Source organism: Gambusia affinis, linkage group LG21, assembly GCF_019740435.1.
Source record: "Gambusia affinis linkage group LG21, SWU_Gaff_1.0, whole genome shotgun sequence".
NCBI lineage: Eukaryota > Metazoa > Chordata > Actinopteri > Cyprinodontiformes > Poeciliidae > Gambusia > Gambusia affinis.
The window spans coordinates 23,286,170-23,302,320 of record NC_057888.1 but is presented as its reverse complement, the minus strand read 5'-3'; the positions used below and the strand labels follow the sequence as shown (position 1 = coordinate 23,302,320).

The following is a 16,151-nucleotide window of genomic DNA, read 5'->3' as shown; positions in this document are numbered from 1 at the left end:
CAGTGCTGTTTCACCCGTCACCTTTTCAATTTTTAGGATTTTATTGCTTGTGCGTTTGCAATTTATTGGAGAGTATGTGGATCCAATTTCTCTGTGTCTGGCAACATTTTGATTTCTCCAAATAGTTTTACACAGTAATAATAAACCACTACCTATAATATGTATTATAGGCAAGACAGTAGATTCTGTGTTCTAATTTCTAATGTTTTGAAAGCATAAATGTTGTGTCCAAAGGAACTCTATATAAAAAACAAAAACCTCACCTGTGCTGTGGCATTAACTAATTCTGCTGAAACACAAGTATACTAACCAGGTGAAGCCTGCCCCAGCATTGAAGACACTGCCTGAAGCCTCCTGTTTATATTTGGATGTGGCAGTAATTTACCCTTCCCAGTGCAACTTGGCAACATAAAAAGGGTATGTACCTTTTTTGCACTACACCCATACAGTTCAACATCACAAAATAACAATTATTTGTACATAGCTTGTATTGACAAGTGGATCCTCCTGCTGTGGGGTCAGAAGGGGCTCTCTGGTTGAGGTGGAGTCATCCAGCTCTGGTAGGTGATAATGGTTTCCTCTGCCTTGTGCCATGTTCCCAAAAATCACCTATTAATCTAACTTAATTTCAGGTCTAAAGCTGCTGCAGCTCGCTGGAAGCCCTGCTGCTTTGTTTTTGTTTTGTTTTTGCTTTGTTTTTGTTTTGTTTTTGCTTTGTTTTTGTTTTGTTTTTGCTTTGTTTTTGTTTTGTTTTTGCTTTGTTTTTGTTTTGTTTTTGTTTTGTTTTGTTTTTGCGTTGTTTTTGTTTTGTTTTTGCTTTGTTTTTGTTTTGTTTTTGCTTTGTTTTACCTCCAGCTTGGCTGGGTGTGACTGCTGTGGTTTTTAGACCACGTAATCAAACTACTGATTTTAATAACTGGATGTATCAGAGGGTAACCTCATTTTAGCACCCATGTCTAAATTGTAGTTTATTTCTTTCTTTTTTTGTATTTGCTTTGTTTAACCCCACCCTTTTGTCTCCAGGCTGGGAGCTGAAGGCAGTGGGGGGGCAGCCAGAGGGACTGGACCAGTGTGCTGTGCGAGTGACCGGTGTTGGGATTTCTTCACGGATTGTGTTTAATAAATCAAAATAAATCACCCCAAGCGCTTGTGAATAATTTGTTTAGGTCCAGTTCCCACATTTGGATTGCCCTCCCCCCTGTTGGTAGGCCCCAGCACTGCACTCCCTTTCCTATTGTGCTCCTTGAATTTTACTGGTTTTTAAAAAAGAGAGAGAAAATAAAATTAACTATTTTTTTTTTTTTATTAAAAAAAGTCTTGTTCTCTTTGGGTACGAACCCATCTATTTCCTTGGGCGCAATTCCCAAGGTGGCGCTGTGACCCCCGCTGGCTACCCTGCTTTGAAGGGCAGAGTAGCAGCTTCACCCACTCGTGCTGCCACATTACCATTTTATAGTGATGGGCCAGACAACACAGAAACCTCGGCACATGCGCCGAGCAGACAAGATGAAACCCCGTGTCGGTGCGCGTATCACTTTAAGGAAAACCACGTGACCGATACAGTTCCTGTGTGGTTTGGATGTGACTGAGCCAAATTGTATCAATGAGGGAGAAACTGTGATGACACGTTTGTGGGTTTTGCTGGATGGAGATACTTTGTGTTCTTTGCTTTGTGTTGGTTTTTGGCTCATATTTGAATACTGGCATGGATCAACAGAGGAAGAGGAAGTTTTCTCCCATGTGGGATCATTTTGATCTTATCACGGAAAATCATTATTATTCCGTTCTTATTTCCACTTTTGATCATTTTTCTTTCGGATTATTCAAATTCCTTTCCATGGATATTTGAGTTTGTTTACATGGATTAACTTTAATTTATATTGTAGGTGAAAAATGGAGGATTTGCTCCCAAGTTTTGTCTTACTGTAACCAGAGCACTTCCACAATGCTGAGGCATCAAGGTGCCCGGCTTGAGGGGGAGGAACCGGTTAACACTCCTGTCTTTATTGAATTTGCCTGCAATGACTTTCTACATCCAGCAGATGTCACTGTAAGTGACAAGGCAACACAGTGTCGACACAGTTTGGGAAAAGTGTGTGTATTTTCAGTCAAAATGTGTCCCAGGATGTCCCCATGAGATGGAAGGCAATGCTTGCCCTTGTTAGTTTAATTCTAATATTGACAGAATTTAAAAATAGGCTCTTGCAGAAAGAAATGTTTCCATGGAGAGAACACATCATGGTTATTTCTCTTATTTCTTTATTATAACTCAATTTTGTCCCATTATTTGTAAATATGGAGCTCATACATCATGGTGTATTTAAGAAGGTAATAAACACAATTCTCAGTTAAGTCCACATTTCTGTATTATTAATATTTTTTTATTTGTCACATGGTATATTCTTATCCGAGATGGGGTCCGTCGAATGACGTTAGCAAACAGGAGGCGAGATTGTCCACACACACCTACAAGCAAAAACATTTCAAAATTCAAGTTCAATTCAAATTCAAAAATACTTTATTGATCCCAAAGGGAAACTGAATGCAAATTTAAGAATTATACACCATGCAGTGGTTTAGGAGGGCACTGGGTCCATTCAGGATATTTAAATTGGTCCAGAAAAATAATTGACTGACGGTTTGCTATAAATTACAAATTTGGTATAGTGACTAAAAAATCTAAATAAAGCATGTGTGAAATTGTGAAGGGTGACAACAAAAGATTCTGTTCTCTAAAATGGAAATAGAAAGTATTTCATTAAAAATTTGGGGGATTTGTGACTCAAAGGTCTGGCTTCTTTTAGCTACCTTGTGTGTTCTGGAGCAGAGTAAAGTAATCCACCTTAAGCTATGAAGTCTGGGGGACACTAAAGATAGCAAGGAGAGAGGAGGCCAGTGGAATAATTATCTTCTATTCTAAATCCTAACGGGCTCACGCTACTAATCCAGACAAGAAAATCAAACTGAGAAAAGTCAAATTATGCTCTGCACTTTTCTTTTGTTAAGCTTTATTCCTTATATGTGGAATAAAGCTTAACAATAAAGCTGAGAGTTGGTGTTGGCTCACTCTACAACACCAACTCTCAGTATATACTGTACACAAATGAATGCAAGAAAATGTGACAAAAAGACAGAATTGCAAGAATTTCTTCTGAACCCAGGTGAAATGAAGATTCCTTTTCATCTTACAAATGAGCAAATTCCATACCTTTGTACTATTTCTCTTTCTCTCTCTTACACACACCCACACACACATACCCAGCTGTCTCCCAAAGCAGTAAGACCAGTTAAACAAGTAAAAGTGCTTTCAGAAAATCCAGCAAGTGAACACGCCTCTCTCTCTCCCTCTCCTTGTTTCTACTTTCTGTCGCTGGTGTTACAGACCAGCATCAAACTAAACACCTAACCTCCAGTGAGACTCAAGAAAAAAAGAAGCCTTTGCTAATGTGTGGATAAGAAGAACATTTCAGCAGGTACTGATAACATTACAAACAACGCACACTCAGTTTAAAGATTTATTGTAATGATAAAGGAGGGATAGTGCTATGACTTTTTATTATCTGAAACTTTAATTGTGTCAGTTATACTAGAGTTGTTGTACCAATGTCATCAGAGCTAACCTTTTTGAAATCAGGTCAGTTATAATCTGGCTGCTTTTAATGTCGGAAAGCAAAGATTTTTTTGCTATGTGTTCTTAAGTAAAAGAGATTATATAATGAGGAAAACGTAGGGCTAAAGCAATAGCTCTTTTTGGTCCATCGTTATATACAAGATTAAAGGTAACTAATATTTATACTTAATGTTGAAACTGACGGTTAAAATAAACAACTTTTACTGAAGAATGGTTTGGAGAATTTACAAAAGTTCTTATATTTTTTCTGAGTTTGTACGTTGGGAGTTTCCAGGTAATCAGTTCAGCATCGTGATGATTACCACGAATTAATGTCATGCAGTAATTTCTAGACTAGAGAAGCTATCAATTCTGCCCTAATTTCAATTGATATTTATTCCTTCAGTCCTTAGCATTCCTTCATCTTTCATCAAAAGGTTTAAAATAAAATGACAAGCTTGGTTGGCAAATTTGTCTGTTTGTGCAACTAACCACGCAAGACCTTATAACCATTTTTTTTGGCTCTAGTGACCTTTATTTGAAAGTGCTAAAACAAAAAGTAATTAGAGAGAGAGAAGACATGGCAAAGGTCCCCAGGCCATGAATGGAGCCCGTGACAGCTGCGTCGAGGACTTAGGCTTCCTTATGTGGGTTGTGTTTAACCCCTGCGCCACCACAGCACCCCCTTTATAACCACTTTTGCAGTAAAATCAACTACCGTAAATAAAAGCAATATTAGGCTACCAACTAGCTGTTTCTAAACAACTGAGTTGGTTTTGCATCCATCAAAGGAAAGCCATTTTCTGAAGATAGTGATGTCACGTGAGCAGGGTCAATGCAGCAGATATTATTACTACCTGAAGACATAGGTGATTACAATTTCTTGATGATACAGATTTCTGGTTTATCTGTGCTAGTGGATCAGTTGAAGTAACTGCAATAGGGATGATTGAACTACAGACCGGGAAAGAAGTTGAGCATTGGAGGAAGTTGATATTTTTAAAATAAAAGAGTAAAGAAATAGTCCACAAACTGCTGTTAAATTGAGAACTTGACAGACCAGTCAAGTCCCTTCCAAACCAGCTACTTCTGTCCTAACCATTGTTTCCCTCCCACATTCCAAATGTTTCCGATGCCCTGCTCTCACCGCATACATAGACAGCACACTGCACTTTACTTGGGATCCAAGGAGTCTTCAAAGAGGCTGTGTTTTACTGGTCAGCAAGAGCAAGATGATTACTCACTTGTGATTGTCTTGCTCACTTGGACTCAGTGTCCCCCACCTCTACTGGAACATGTCCAAAGCCCTCCTGGAGGTGGAAGCTAAAGCTCTGTCTCACAGAAGAATCTGCCAGATGTTCCCAGCAGACCATCACAATACATTTGGGCCTGCCAGGTCTGACCAGCCTCCTCCTCCACCATCAGCGCCAACTCACCACCAGGTAGTGGTCATTGGACAGCTCTGCACCTTTTTCTGGCTCAGTGTCCAAGACATGTGGCTGCAGATCAGATGAGACAACAACAACAAAGTTGAGCATCATCAAACTGCAGCCGAGGGCATCCTGGTGCTAAGAGCATATAAAGACATCCTGAGCCTTGAACATGTTGTTTGTTATGGACAATCCATGAAGATTACAGAAGTCCGACAACAGAGTTCAGATCAGCAGGGCTGTTCCTCCCAACCAAACCCTTCCAGGTCTCTCTGTCATTGCCCATGTGAGCCTTAATGTCCCCCTTAATTTGTGTTGTGTTATACATTTGGTTCTTTCCTTGGCAAAGTCAGCTTTAATTTGTGCTCACCACTTCCTATTGCAGTTAAATGTGGTCCACAGATCCCTCATGTTCAAATCCAGGCTATCCTATTTAGATCCTGTTGTCATAAGCATGGCAGTAATTATTCCACTACAGTTCTAGTATGGAAGAAGATTAGGGCTATTGATAAAAAAATGTCTAAATCTAGTCTGAAAACTCAAATCAGGGGGGCAATTTGGGAAAGTTGTCAGTGTGGATAAAGTGCAGGTTCACAAATCCTATAACAAGGAAGGATTTCCCCGGAGGAGCTGGCCCAAGTGGCTGGGGAGAGGGAAGTCTGGGCCTCCCTACGTAGACCACTGCCTGACTCTGGATATGCGAAAGAAGATGGATGGATGGATGGATGGATGCTAAAGAAGAAACAGTTCTGAGAATTTTTTCTTATACCGCCAACATAATAGGCATATACCTAAAAATGTGTGTGCTATTTATTTGGGCTGAGACTGAATTAGAATTCTGACTGACCCTAACCCTAAAGTCAGAAGAGGGAAAATCCAGGGAAGGATTTCATGGCTTTGGAAACATGGGATGACTTAAATACCAAGACAGAAAACGTGAGAAAAGTACAAAAAAACCAACAGAAACATACCTTAAGCTCTTTTTAAGAAATATTTAAAACCATTGTTATCATTTGTCTTTTTTAATCATGTTTTAATTTTAATATTCTTTTTTGTGAAGCACATTATTTTTATTTGCTGAAGTTGCAATATAAACACAATATAGACTTACTAAAGAACTACTGAGTTGTACTCACTACTGGGTGTTTTGCAGTATAAAAAAGGAAAATGCATCTTTTTCCATGTTTGTGTTCAACTGTTTTCAGAATGGGTTCCAATCACAGCAGTGACAAACTCCATTGTAATCGTTACCTGAAAGGACAGGGTCCTCAATCACTGGCACAACGAGGTCAGTCACCTCATTAATCATTGGTTTATGTTATTGTTTCCAATATTGGCTTCCGATCACTTTCTGACAATTTGACATTATTTTTGTTCAGTAAATGACGGGATGAGTTGGAGGATCACATCGTCAAATTTTTATCAACCTGAAGGCAAAATGAATTTGGAGATTCTCCACAAAAAAATGCAAGGTTTCCCTGATGCCAACACACTGAAGATCACGTATATTTTTCCAAAAGGCATACAGTCAGTAAGTGTCTAACACCAGCCCACATATTTTACGAATATCATAAAACACAACATTTTTTTGTTGTCATTATGTCAACAGAACATAAAATTGCAGTGGTATCCTCAATGAAACATACATAAATAATAAAGCCCATAATTGTCTGTTGCTAAAGTCTCAATCAGTCCTTAGGATGCAACTAATGCGTATGAGGGTGTCTGCAGATTATGATCTACTGATTGGGCTGAAAATTGACATTCACTTGTGTACAAAATAAAAAGGTAAGGTGAAACGACACAACCTTGGGGCTCCTGTGCTACTTTACTTAGAATCAGAGAGAGATTAATTGTATTTTACTTGCTGAGATCTTTTTGATAATAAAAAATAACACCACTTAGTTAAAAAAGGATTAACCTTCAATTGTACCAGTTTCCTGAGAAGAATGTTTACATGAAGGGAATTAAAAGCTGAAATAAAATCGACAAAAAGAAGTCTGGCATATGCTGCAGAGTTCTCCAGATGCTTTAGTGCATCAGTGTCAAGATAGCATCACTGGTACTACGTCTCCTAGCATAAGCAAATTGAAAGGGATCCAGAAATGGCTGCACTTCCACTTGTAGTAGCTCCAACATGAGTTTCTCAAATGATTTAATTACAATAGAAGTGAGCGCTACCGGGAGATAATCATTATCAGTCTGAGGACAGGCAATCTTTGGAACTGGAATGTCAATTGATTTCTTCCAAATATCTGGCACCAAATGAGTGTTTATAGAGATCTGAAAAAGTTCGAGCCAAATTGGAGAAAGTTCCTCTACAAAGTTCTTGAGAAGGAAAGCAGACATATTGTCTGGGCCAGTTGCCCAACACTTAAGACCATGTCATGTTTCAGTTTTTCTTTTTTAATAAATCTGCCAAAAATCTCAACATTTTTGTTTTTGATTGTCAAGATGGGATGCAGAGTGTACATTCATGAGAAATAATATGAACTTTTTTTGTTTTTAGCAAATGGCTGCAATGAAACAAAGAGTGAAAAATGTAAAGGGGTCTGAATTCTTTCCGTGTTCACTGTAAATTAAGTCCAGGTTTGGTAACTGACTCCCATGATCCACTAGGCAGTTTTCACCACCCTGGCCACGTCCTTTTTGTCCTGGACTGTGCAGTTGCCATACAACACAGTCATACTGAGGTAGAGGATGCTGTCGATAACGGCTCTACAGAAGTTCGTGAGCTGCTGAGCAGAGACTCCAGACCCCTGGCCTTTTCAGTTTCCTGAGGAAGAAGAGTCTGTGTTGTGTCTTCTTCATCAGAAAAGAGGTGTTCAGCCACCAAGTCAGGAATTTGATATTGTCCGCGCACTCCACCACCTCTCCTTGCGGTGTGTGCACTGTCCTCCTGTAACTCCTGAAGTCCACTCTGACCTGCTTGGTCTTGCTGGTGTTGAGCAAGTTGTTCAGTGAAGACCACTGGGACAGGTGCTGTTCTCTATACAGCAGGTGTGTCCAAAGTGGGTCCTCGAGGGCCGGCATCCTGCATGTTTTAGTTCTCTCTCTGGTTTAACACACCTGGATCAAATGATGGCTCGTTAGAGGCCTAAGAAGAACATTGATATGCTGAAAAGGTTGTTACTACCTTTGAAGAGAACTGAAATGTGCAGGATGCCGCCCCTTGAGGACTGACTTTGGGCACCCCTGCTATACAGGGTCTCATCATTGTTTATTATCAAACCCACTACAGTGGTATTATCTGTGAACTTTAGAATCCTTTTATCAGCCATGGATGAACAGTGCAAAAATAACCTGAAAAAGTACAGAGCCATGTGGTGTGCCTGTATTCAGAACCAGAGTGGATGATGTTCAATCCCCTATTATCACCACCTGAGAAGGACCATGACCCAAAGACACATTGATGATGAAAGTCCCAGGTCATGGTGCTTCACTATCAGCTTACCCATGAAAATTATTTTAAATGTTGAGGTGAAATCAACAAATAGCATCCCAAAAATAAGTGTCAGGATTCTCCAGGTGTTTCATGGCTGTCTGTAATGCAGTGCTTCTCAATTCCAGTCCTCAGACCCCCTGTTCTGCATGTTATAGATGTATCTCTATTCCAGAACAGCTGATTCAAATGACTGCATGACCATCAAGTGCTGCAGAAGCCTGTTAATCACCCACATATTCAATCCAGGTGTGTGGCAGAAAGGAAACACCTAAAACATGCAGGGCAGGGGGCGGGGGGGCGTGAGGACTGGAACTGAGAAACACTGGTGTAGTGCAATGGAGACAGCATCCTCTGTGGATCAGTTCTTATTTTATTCAAATTTAATTTCTTAATAAAATCAAAACCAACCAATCACCAAGGTGTCCTAAATGTAGAACAAACATTGGATTATACGTATTTTTTTTCTGGGAATGCCCTTCTACATCCAGGTTCTCAAAATGTATAACTAAAGAGATAGAGTAAGTACAATTGTAAAGACTAGTGCAATCCAGATGTTCAATCATCTGGAGTGCAGCCAGCTTGAATCTGGACCCCACATGGAACCCTCATTATGTCAGAAGACTTTGGGTGGGGCCTCAGTGTTTTCAGTCTCTATCCCAGTGGAGGGTGAGTTTTTTTATGACCACAGGGGTCCCACTCCGTTCCCTCCCATGTCGACGGAAAGTTGTGTTTACGGATGCATCCTCCACAGGCTGAGGCACAGAGCACATGGTCCCAGCAACAGAGCAGGGAACACATAAGTGTCCTGGAATTACGGGCGGTGCTTCTGGCTCTTCGGAGCTTTCTTTTGGGATTGGAGGGAAAGCATGTGCTGGTGGGGTCAGACAACACCACTGTGGATTTTCACATCAACCACCAGGGGGGGACCAATTTAAGGAAACTGCTGTGCTTGACTCAATGGCTTCTGACCTGGGCAGCTCCATACTAGGCCGGTCTCAGGTCAGCCTACATCCCGGAGCCACAGAACATGCCACAGATTTTCTGTCCCATCAGGAGAGTAGAAGCTTCACCAAGAGATGGTGAAGGGCAACTGGAAGGTCTTTGGCAGGGCGGACGCGAATCTCTTTGCCTCAAGGGTTGCGGTTCACTGTCCCCTTTGGTTCTCCTTGGACGACACTGGGTCAGGAGGGCGTACAATGGCTAATGCAGGAGCGTCGTCCACGTGAGTTGTCTATGGTGGATGGTCTTTGCGACCTGGTGCTGTAATAAAGGGCAGGACCCAGTGCAGTGTTCAGTCTCTGACATACTGACCTTCCTGCAGGCATTGCTGGATTGAGGATGGTCTCCGTTTACCTTGAAAGTGTATGTGGCTGCTTTTTCCTGTTGGCATGTTGTGCTGTGGGCAGTGGGCAGAGACAAGGACGTTGTACTGTTTTTAAGAGGTGCTGGGCATTTGCACCCAACCAACCGCATTCTGGGAGCGGCGTGGGACCTTTCTCTGGTGCTTGAGGCTCTTTGGTCCCTCCCATTTGAACCCTTGGCATCTGTGGACCTCAAATAGCTTTCACAGAAGATGGTGTTCCTTTGGATGGCGTTCCTTTTCTGGACAGCTTGTGGGGGAATTGCAGGCTCTCTCGATAGCTGAGCCCTGCTGCCGGTGGAATCCTGATGGCTCAGGTGTTACACTGTGGCCCGATGTGGCCTTTATTGCGAAGGTGTCACTCGCAGCAGGCAGTACCCAGCCACTTCATTTTGCCCCGTTTGACACCGGATGCTCCACTGAACCACTATGCCCTGCTTGTGCCCTTGAGGCATGTATTGATGCTACGGCATTCTTCCAAAAGACGAATAACCTTTTTGTTTGCTACACTGGCTCATGGAAAGGTCAGGTACTTTCCAAGCAGCGACTTGCACACTGGGTTGTGGATTTGATCGCCAAGGCTTATGCCTTGCAGGACCGGCCACTGCCACAGTGCCACTCTACAAGGAGCATGTCGACCTTGTTTGCTGCCATGGCTGGGGTGCCGTCAGCCTCCTGGAAGTCACAGAGTATGTTTGCTCGGTTTTACAGGGTGAATGTGGCTGTGCCCCATCCCCTTCAAGGAATTCTGGAGCAGCATGCCTCTACATAGATCACATTAGGGTGAGTGGTGTAATGGTTGTGCCTTGGATGTTGCAGAATCCTCGTGACTTTGTTGACATAAGTCATCCAGTGCTTGAAGCACCACCTCTGGCTGTCATCCGGGATTCATAGAACCATAGTTACAGCAGTAATTTTCGTTACTGCCAGCAGGGAGAGAACTAAAACTCGGTCCCAAAGTCGGTCCTGGTTCTCCAGGACTGACTTTGGGCACCCCTGGTAGTAGCTTTATATTTTTTTACTTATGTATTTAGTTATTTCTTTTATTTAGATATTTTCTTGTCATTTTGCCCTTTCTACATGCCAGGTTCTTTTCCCTTTAAGCTCCTCACACCAACTACAATGGCTATATGTTGTGTTTGTTCTGTTTTTTAAATTTTTTTTTTCAAGTGTTAAGCAAAAAAAAAAAAAAAAAACGCAATTAAATTTAATTCAGTTTATTTATTTAATGTTGATTCGCAACAACCTTTGTCTTAAGTAACTTTACAAAAAAGTAAATCAATCCATATATACAGACGGAATTCTAGTACATACATTCCACGTTGATAGAAGATCAAATAATTTAATATAATTATGTAAAAGGCATAGGGTAGAAAACAAAAGGGAGATATTTTGCTTTGGTTTAAAAACAAATAATTAGCATTTAGCTTGGTATTATTTCACAGAGAAGACTGAAATGACACTGATGTTTTTGTATCCTGAAAGAATAAAAAGATTAGTGGGACATAATGCATGTTAGATGCATATGCAAAGTTTTTCAGCACGTTGCCTTCTGTTATAAGTCAACTCTACGGAAGCACATTACATTCACCAAAGAAAAGAAAAGGCACCTTATCTCTTAATTAAGAGATCAGAAATGATGAGATAATGAGAATTATTTTGGAATTACTCACAATAAGTGGTTCTTTGTGTCAGTGACAATTTAAAATGTGCAAAACACTTGATGGAACTGAGCACTGCTTTAAATATCTAAGCTGTTCCTCAGAGCTGCAGTTTCCAAGATTCCACCTCACAGTGTGACTACCCACGTGATGCACAGAGCTAGTTGAACTATTTTTCTCTCTTTAGGCCTCTCCTATCCTCCCACACTTTCCGACACCTGATCACACCCGGTCTTCCCGTTACTCACCTGATTGGCTTGTTGTTCAAGCAGGTTACTTTCCTGTTTGAAAAGATGACACTTTCCCTCCAGGTCGGGTAACAGCAACAACCGCCGCCACCTTTCTCCCAGTGATGCTGTCCTATGCAGGAACTATTAAAATAAAGTCAGAGGTTTTGCTTTGTGAGACTTTCTTCACATAACCTTTCATGCTGTGGGGCAAGTTTCTGTCAGCCATTGACTGCCTATGAACTTAGTGGAAGGAACAAAGTCACTGTTTTTGTGTGTGAAGAAAGGTTTTGAGTTTATTTCTTCATGGACATTATGAAAATTCAAGACTGACAAAAATTATATGGGTGATTTTTTTTTGTGTGTAAAGTAAAAAAGAAGTCCTTCTTTACATGACACACCTTGAAAGTGTATGGTCTTTGTGTGATCAGTTATAAGAAACACCAAGGTAAAGAAACTCTGCAAATCCTAGTTGTTTTAAAGAGGGATACCTCTTTAAAAATACATAAACCTTGTAAATGGTCACAACAGAGTAACTCTTCCACTCAGATTCTTCAGACTAGCCATCAGCAATTAGCAAACACCTGGTGGAACTTCACATCCACTGAACTCAAAATAATCTACTTCTCCATGAAACACTGGTAGAAAATATTTGTAAAAGCTTTTATGTGATGACTTTCTGAAGTTGGAGTTTTAGAAAGCGCAGGAGCTTCAGAGACAAAGGACCAAATTAAAGGTGTTAAATTATGAAGTGAAAATTCTTTTAAGTCATATTTAATTTATACAGAATTGTTATAAGAACTGAAGTATCTACTTACTTGATTGTGCTATAAAATGGTGCTGCATGCCTGCAGAATAAAGTAACTCATTAATATAAAAGAAAAGTAGACAGCAGTCCTTGCTCACTAGTTCCTCGAACCCCACTGACAGGCTGAGCTTTGTGAGGTGAGTAGGACCCAGTTATCTGTACAAAGCAAAAAAAATCAGTTCAACAAACCTAACATGATCCGTTTCTTGCAACACAAAACATTTTGGAAATACTTAATTTTGTGCTTTTATTATCCGTAGTAAGAAAGAAAATATTTTATTTATAAAACCTTAGATAAGATTAATCTTTACACAAATGAAAATCTACAACATAAAACATTTGTTTAGTACAAGTAAGTGATTTTGTTAGAAAACACATCTAAATAATTCAACAATCACTAGTAACTATAAAGGGTTATTGTAGATAAAGTGTTTATTTTACCACTAAAACCTTGTTTATTTTAACTCAAGGAGAAACACCCCCACCCTGGCCAGCCATATGCACAGAGACAGGTGTGGACCTACCTCCCTGAAAACCATGAGGGGCGGACTGTGGTCAGTTTGCTGGAGAAGGCCTTCAACAAGCAGCTTTTGTTTACCATTGCTACCAATGAAAGTGGAGAAGATGTTATCACACCAGCCTCTGTTCTACTAAAAATACAACATGAAGAAGAAGGAGACATAATGTAAGTTAACATTATTGAGTCAATATCAGACAATGTTGACCACACAGCAGGAACCTTTTTATTTTCAACTTAAAGTCAACCTGAAGTGAATAAAAAGGTTCGTTGAACTGTTAAAGGATATCCAAATGTTAAGCCCTCAGCTGAATTCCCAGTAATCCACAGAAATCAGACAAGATATCAGTAAAAGATCTGTGGTCCTCTACAACTCTGGTCAATCGCAGGGTCCAATTTCTAGATGATGAAGTTCCACATTAACTGTTCTTATAGTTAGATGCAAGGATAAGCACCATGAGAGTGTCCAACCATCAAACCAAAGGAAGGAGACAGGTTCTGTGTCCAATTTTATGAGAAATGTTTGAATCAACCCCAGTAGCTGGTTGGACAGTCTTCTTATCCACAGTTAAATGAGTCTGAATCAACATGCACTGAAAGACTGCTCAGGAAGAACCCATTACCTCCAAAGCAACATATGGTATTTTCCAGATTTAAATATATTCAAGAACAAAGACCTTAATTATTGGACTGTTGTCTCATGAAACTGTGTGTTAGAGCACAATGACATTTGTTATACTTGGAGGAGATGCATTCAGGTCATTGACCTGTGAAATATCCAGCATACACCATCATGTTGGTGTTATTCTGCAAAAAGAACTGCTATAACTCACAACATAGATGGCATCGGAAATATATCTTCCAATAAATGTGACTGACATCAAGCTGTGTGTAAGCAAGGCAAACTACAAATGTGACTCGGTTCCACCCAGTTTTGTTAGGAGGAATGAGCCAAAATCCCAGCAAACTGTTGGGAGAAACTCGTGAAAGGAAGCTCTAAATTACACAGTTTAAAATTCATTTCTAAGGAAAGAAAACTTCAGAATTTGAATAAAACAATATTGAGGTATTTCTAAAAATATTAGAAAGTTTTGGTATTATATAAATTATATGTAAAAATCTGGTTTCAAATCTAGATTCTCTCATAAAGCTAGTGTGAATTAGCTTTATGAGAGAAAGCTAATTCGTGGTAATCTTTCACACTAAATCTCTTCAGTTCTGAAAGGTAAAGTTACCAAAGTTTAGTCTGTGATGTAGCAACTTTGTTTTTAATTAATTTTGTCTTCCACAGATTCAGCAGCTGAAAAAAACACATCACATTTGTGATTTACTGAATATGTGCATAAGGCAAAAATATGCATTAACAGTGTTCTTATGATGTTTTTTCAGTGAAGGCTACCCTGATGCAAACTATCTGAAAACATTGAGTAAAGAACTGAGAAGCAAAGGCATCAAGTAAGACATGATGAGCTTCCCATTACTGCTAGGAGGATTAAAGTCAGGCTCCAGTCTAAAGCAAATACATCTCAATAAGGATTAGCTACAATATTTCCACTTTTTGAATAATTAAAGCATTAGTGAAATGTTTCTGAAATATTTGACTCAATCTGCATGTAAGGCTTGAATTAAAATATGGTTATATGTCAAAAAAAAAAAAAAGATGATGTCATCCTACATTTGCATGATTTTTTTGTTTTGTTTTGTTTTCAAGTGTTTGTAGTCTATCAGAAAGAGCTTGAAAGATGCTTAGACATTGTTGATCATTTTTCTGTCCTTGTTTCCATCTGAAAATGTACTGGTTCAGATGGAATTAAATGAATGTAAATTGGGAGATTATTGCATATATAAATAAATAATTTATTAAAGATTTTTTTTTTCCATAATGTCAATGCTGCATGTCAAAGATTCAGTGCAGTCTGCTTAGACAGACTTTACTTTGAATAATTAATTGTGCATACTACACTGTTTGCTCATTTGGATCAAGTTTGGAATGTATGTGTGAATGAATTTTAATTATTTGTAAAGTGCCTTGATATGGCATTTGTTGTGATTTGGCATTATATAAATAAAGTGACTTGAATTGGATTAATATTTTTAGGAGAATAATGTAGACAACTCCTAATTATTGTCAGCAACACCAACCCTCTCTGTCATGGTGCGGTGTGGCAGTGGACCCAAATGCAGCAGGCACTGGCCAGAGGAGCTTAAATACTGGGAGGTAGTAAATGGAACAATGGTCTAGCTAGATGAGAGGAGTGATTGCAGGTGTGAGTGACTGGCACAGGAGCTGGCTGAGGGGTGGGGAGAAGGTGGCACAGGGAAACTAAGGAAATCTGCTGGGAACACAAAAGGGAGGAAATAGGGAACTGAAAAATACTTCTAATACAACAGACACTAAAAGTAAAGAAAACCTGTTGAACTAGGAGAGAAAGATGTGAGGAAAACCATAACCAAACCTAAATAGGAACAAGGCTGATCTAACAGTAAGAACTAAGGAACATAGAGCTACAGAAACTAGAAGATCTAAATAAAGAAATAACCTAACTAGAATTACAAAAGGAAGATAAACAGACATGGAAGAATAACTGAACCTAGGGTGATGAAATCAAGAAATAAACATTACTAGAAACACAGCAGAGAGTCAGAAATAAGAAATAACTAGAAGGATAAAATGGAATTAAAGTATAGTCATTAAAGGACGCTTGACATATACTTAAACAAGGACAGAACTTGAGGTAACTAAGAATAAACCTAGAAACACTATAAAGGACTGACAATAAGGAAAGCAATAAGAGAATTCTAACTTCACTAAATACCTGAAATAATAATAATAATATCAAAAGAGCAGGAAGAGCTAAACTAAAGTGAACTAAAACATGAAGCTAAATAAAATGAGAAGCAAAACCAACCCAAAAATACAGAGTCCTGACACTCTCAATGCAAATACTTGCCATCCAAAAGGAATTAATAAATGCTTCTGATTTTATGGGACTTTTACATTTTAAAGATGATAGCATTATCCCATCGATTTCTAGACCACCATAAATGACTTTCAAATGGTTATTTTTCAATTTCAAAATAGTGATTATGGAA

At 39.4% G+C, this 16,151-nt stretch overlaps 1 protein-coding gene across 1 annotated transcript; it reads left to right on the top strand.

Annotated features, from left to right (window-relative positions):
• Window positions 1–3,361: 3,361 nt before the first annotated feature.
• dtx3l1 (deltex E3 ubiquitin ligase 3L1) lies at window positions 3,362–15,143 on the top strand. Its single transcript, XM_044105253.1, has 5 exons — window positions 3,362–3,473; window positions 6,246–6,328; window positions 6,420–6,571; window positions 13,012–13,226; window positions 14,448–15,143. Exons 2-5 carry the CDS (start codon window positions 6,247–6,249, stop codon window positions 14,515–14,517), a joined length of 519 nt encoding a protein of 172 aa, XP_043961188.1. The 5' UTR covers window positions 3,362–3,473; window position 6,246; the 3' UTR covers window positions 14,518–15,143.
• The last annotated feature ends 1,008 nt before the right edge of the window (window positions 15,144–16,151 follow it).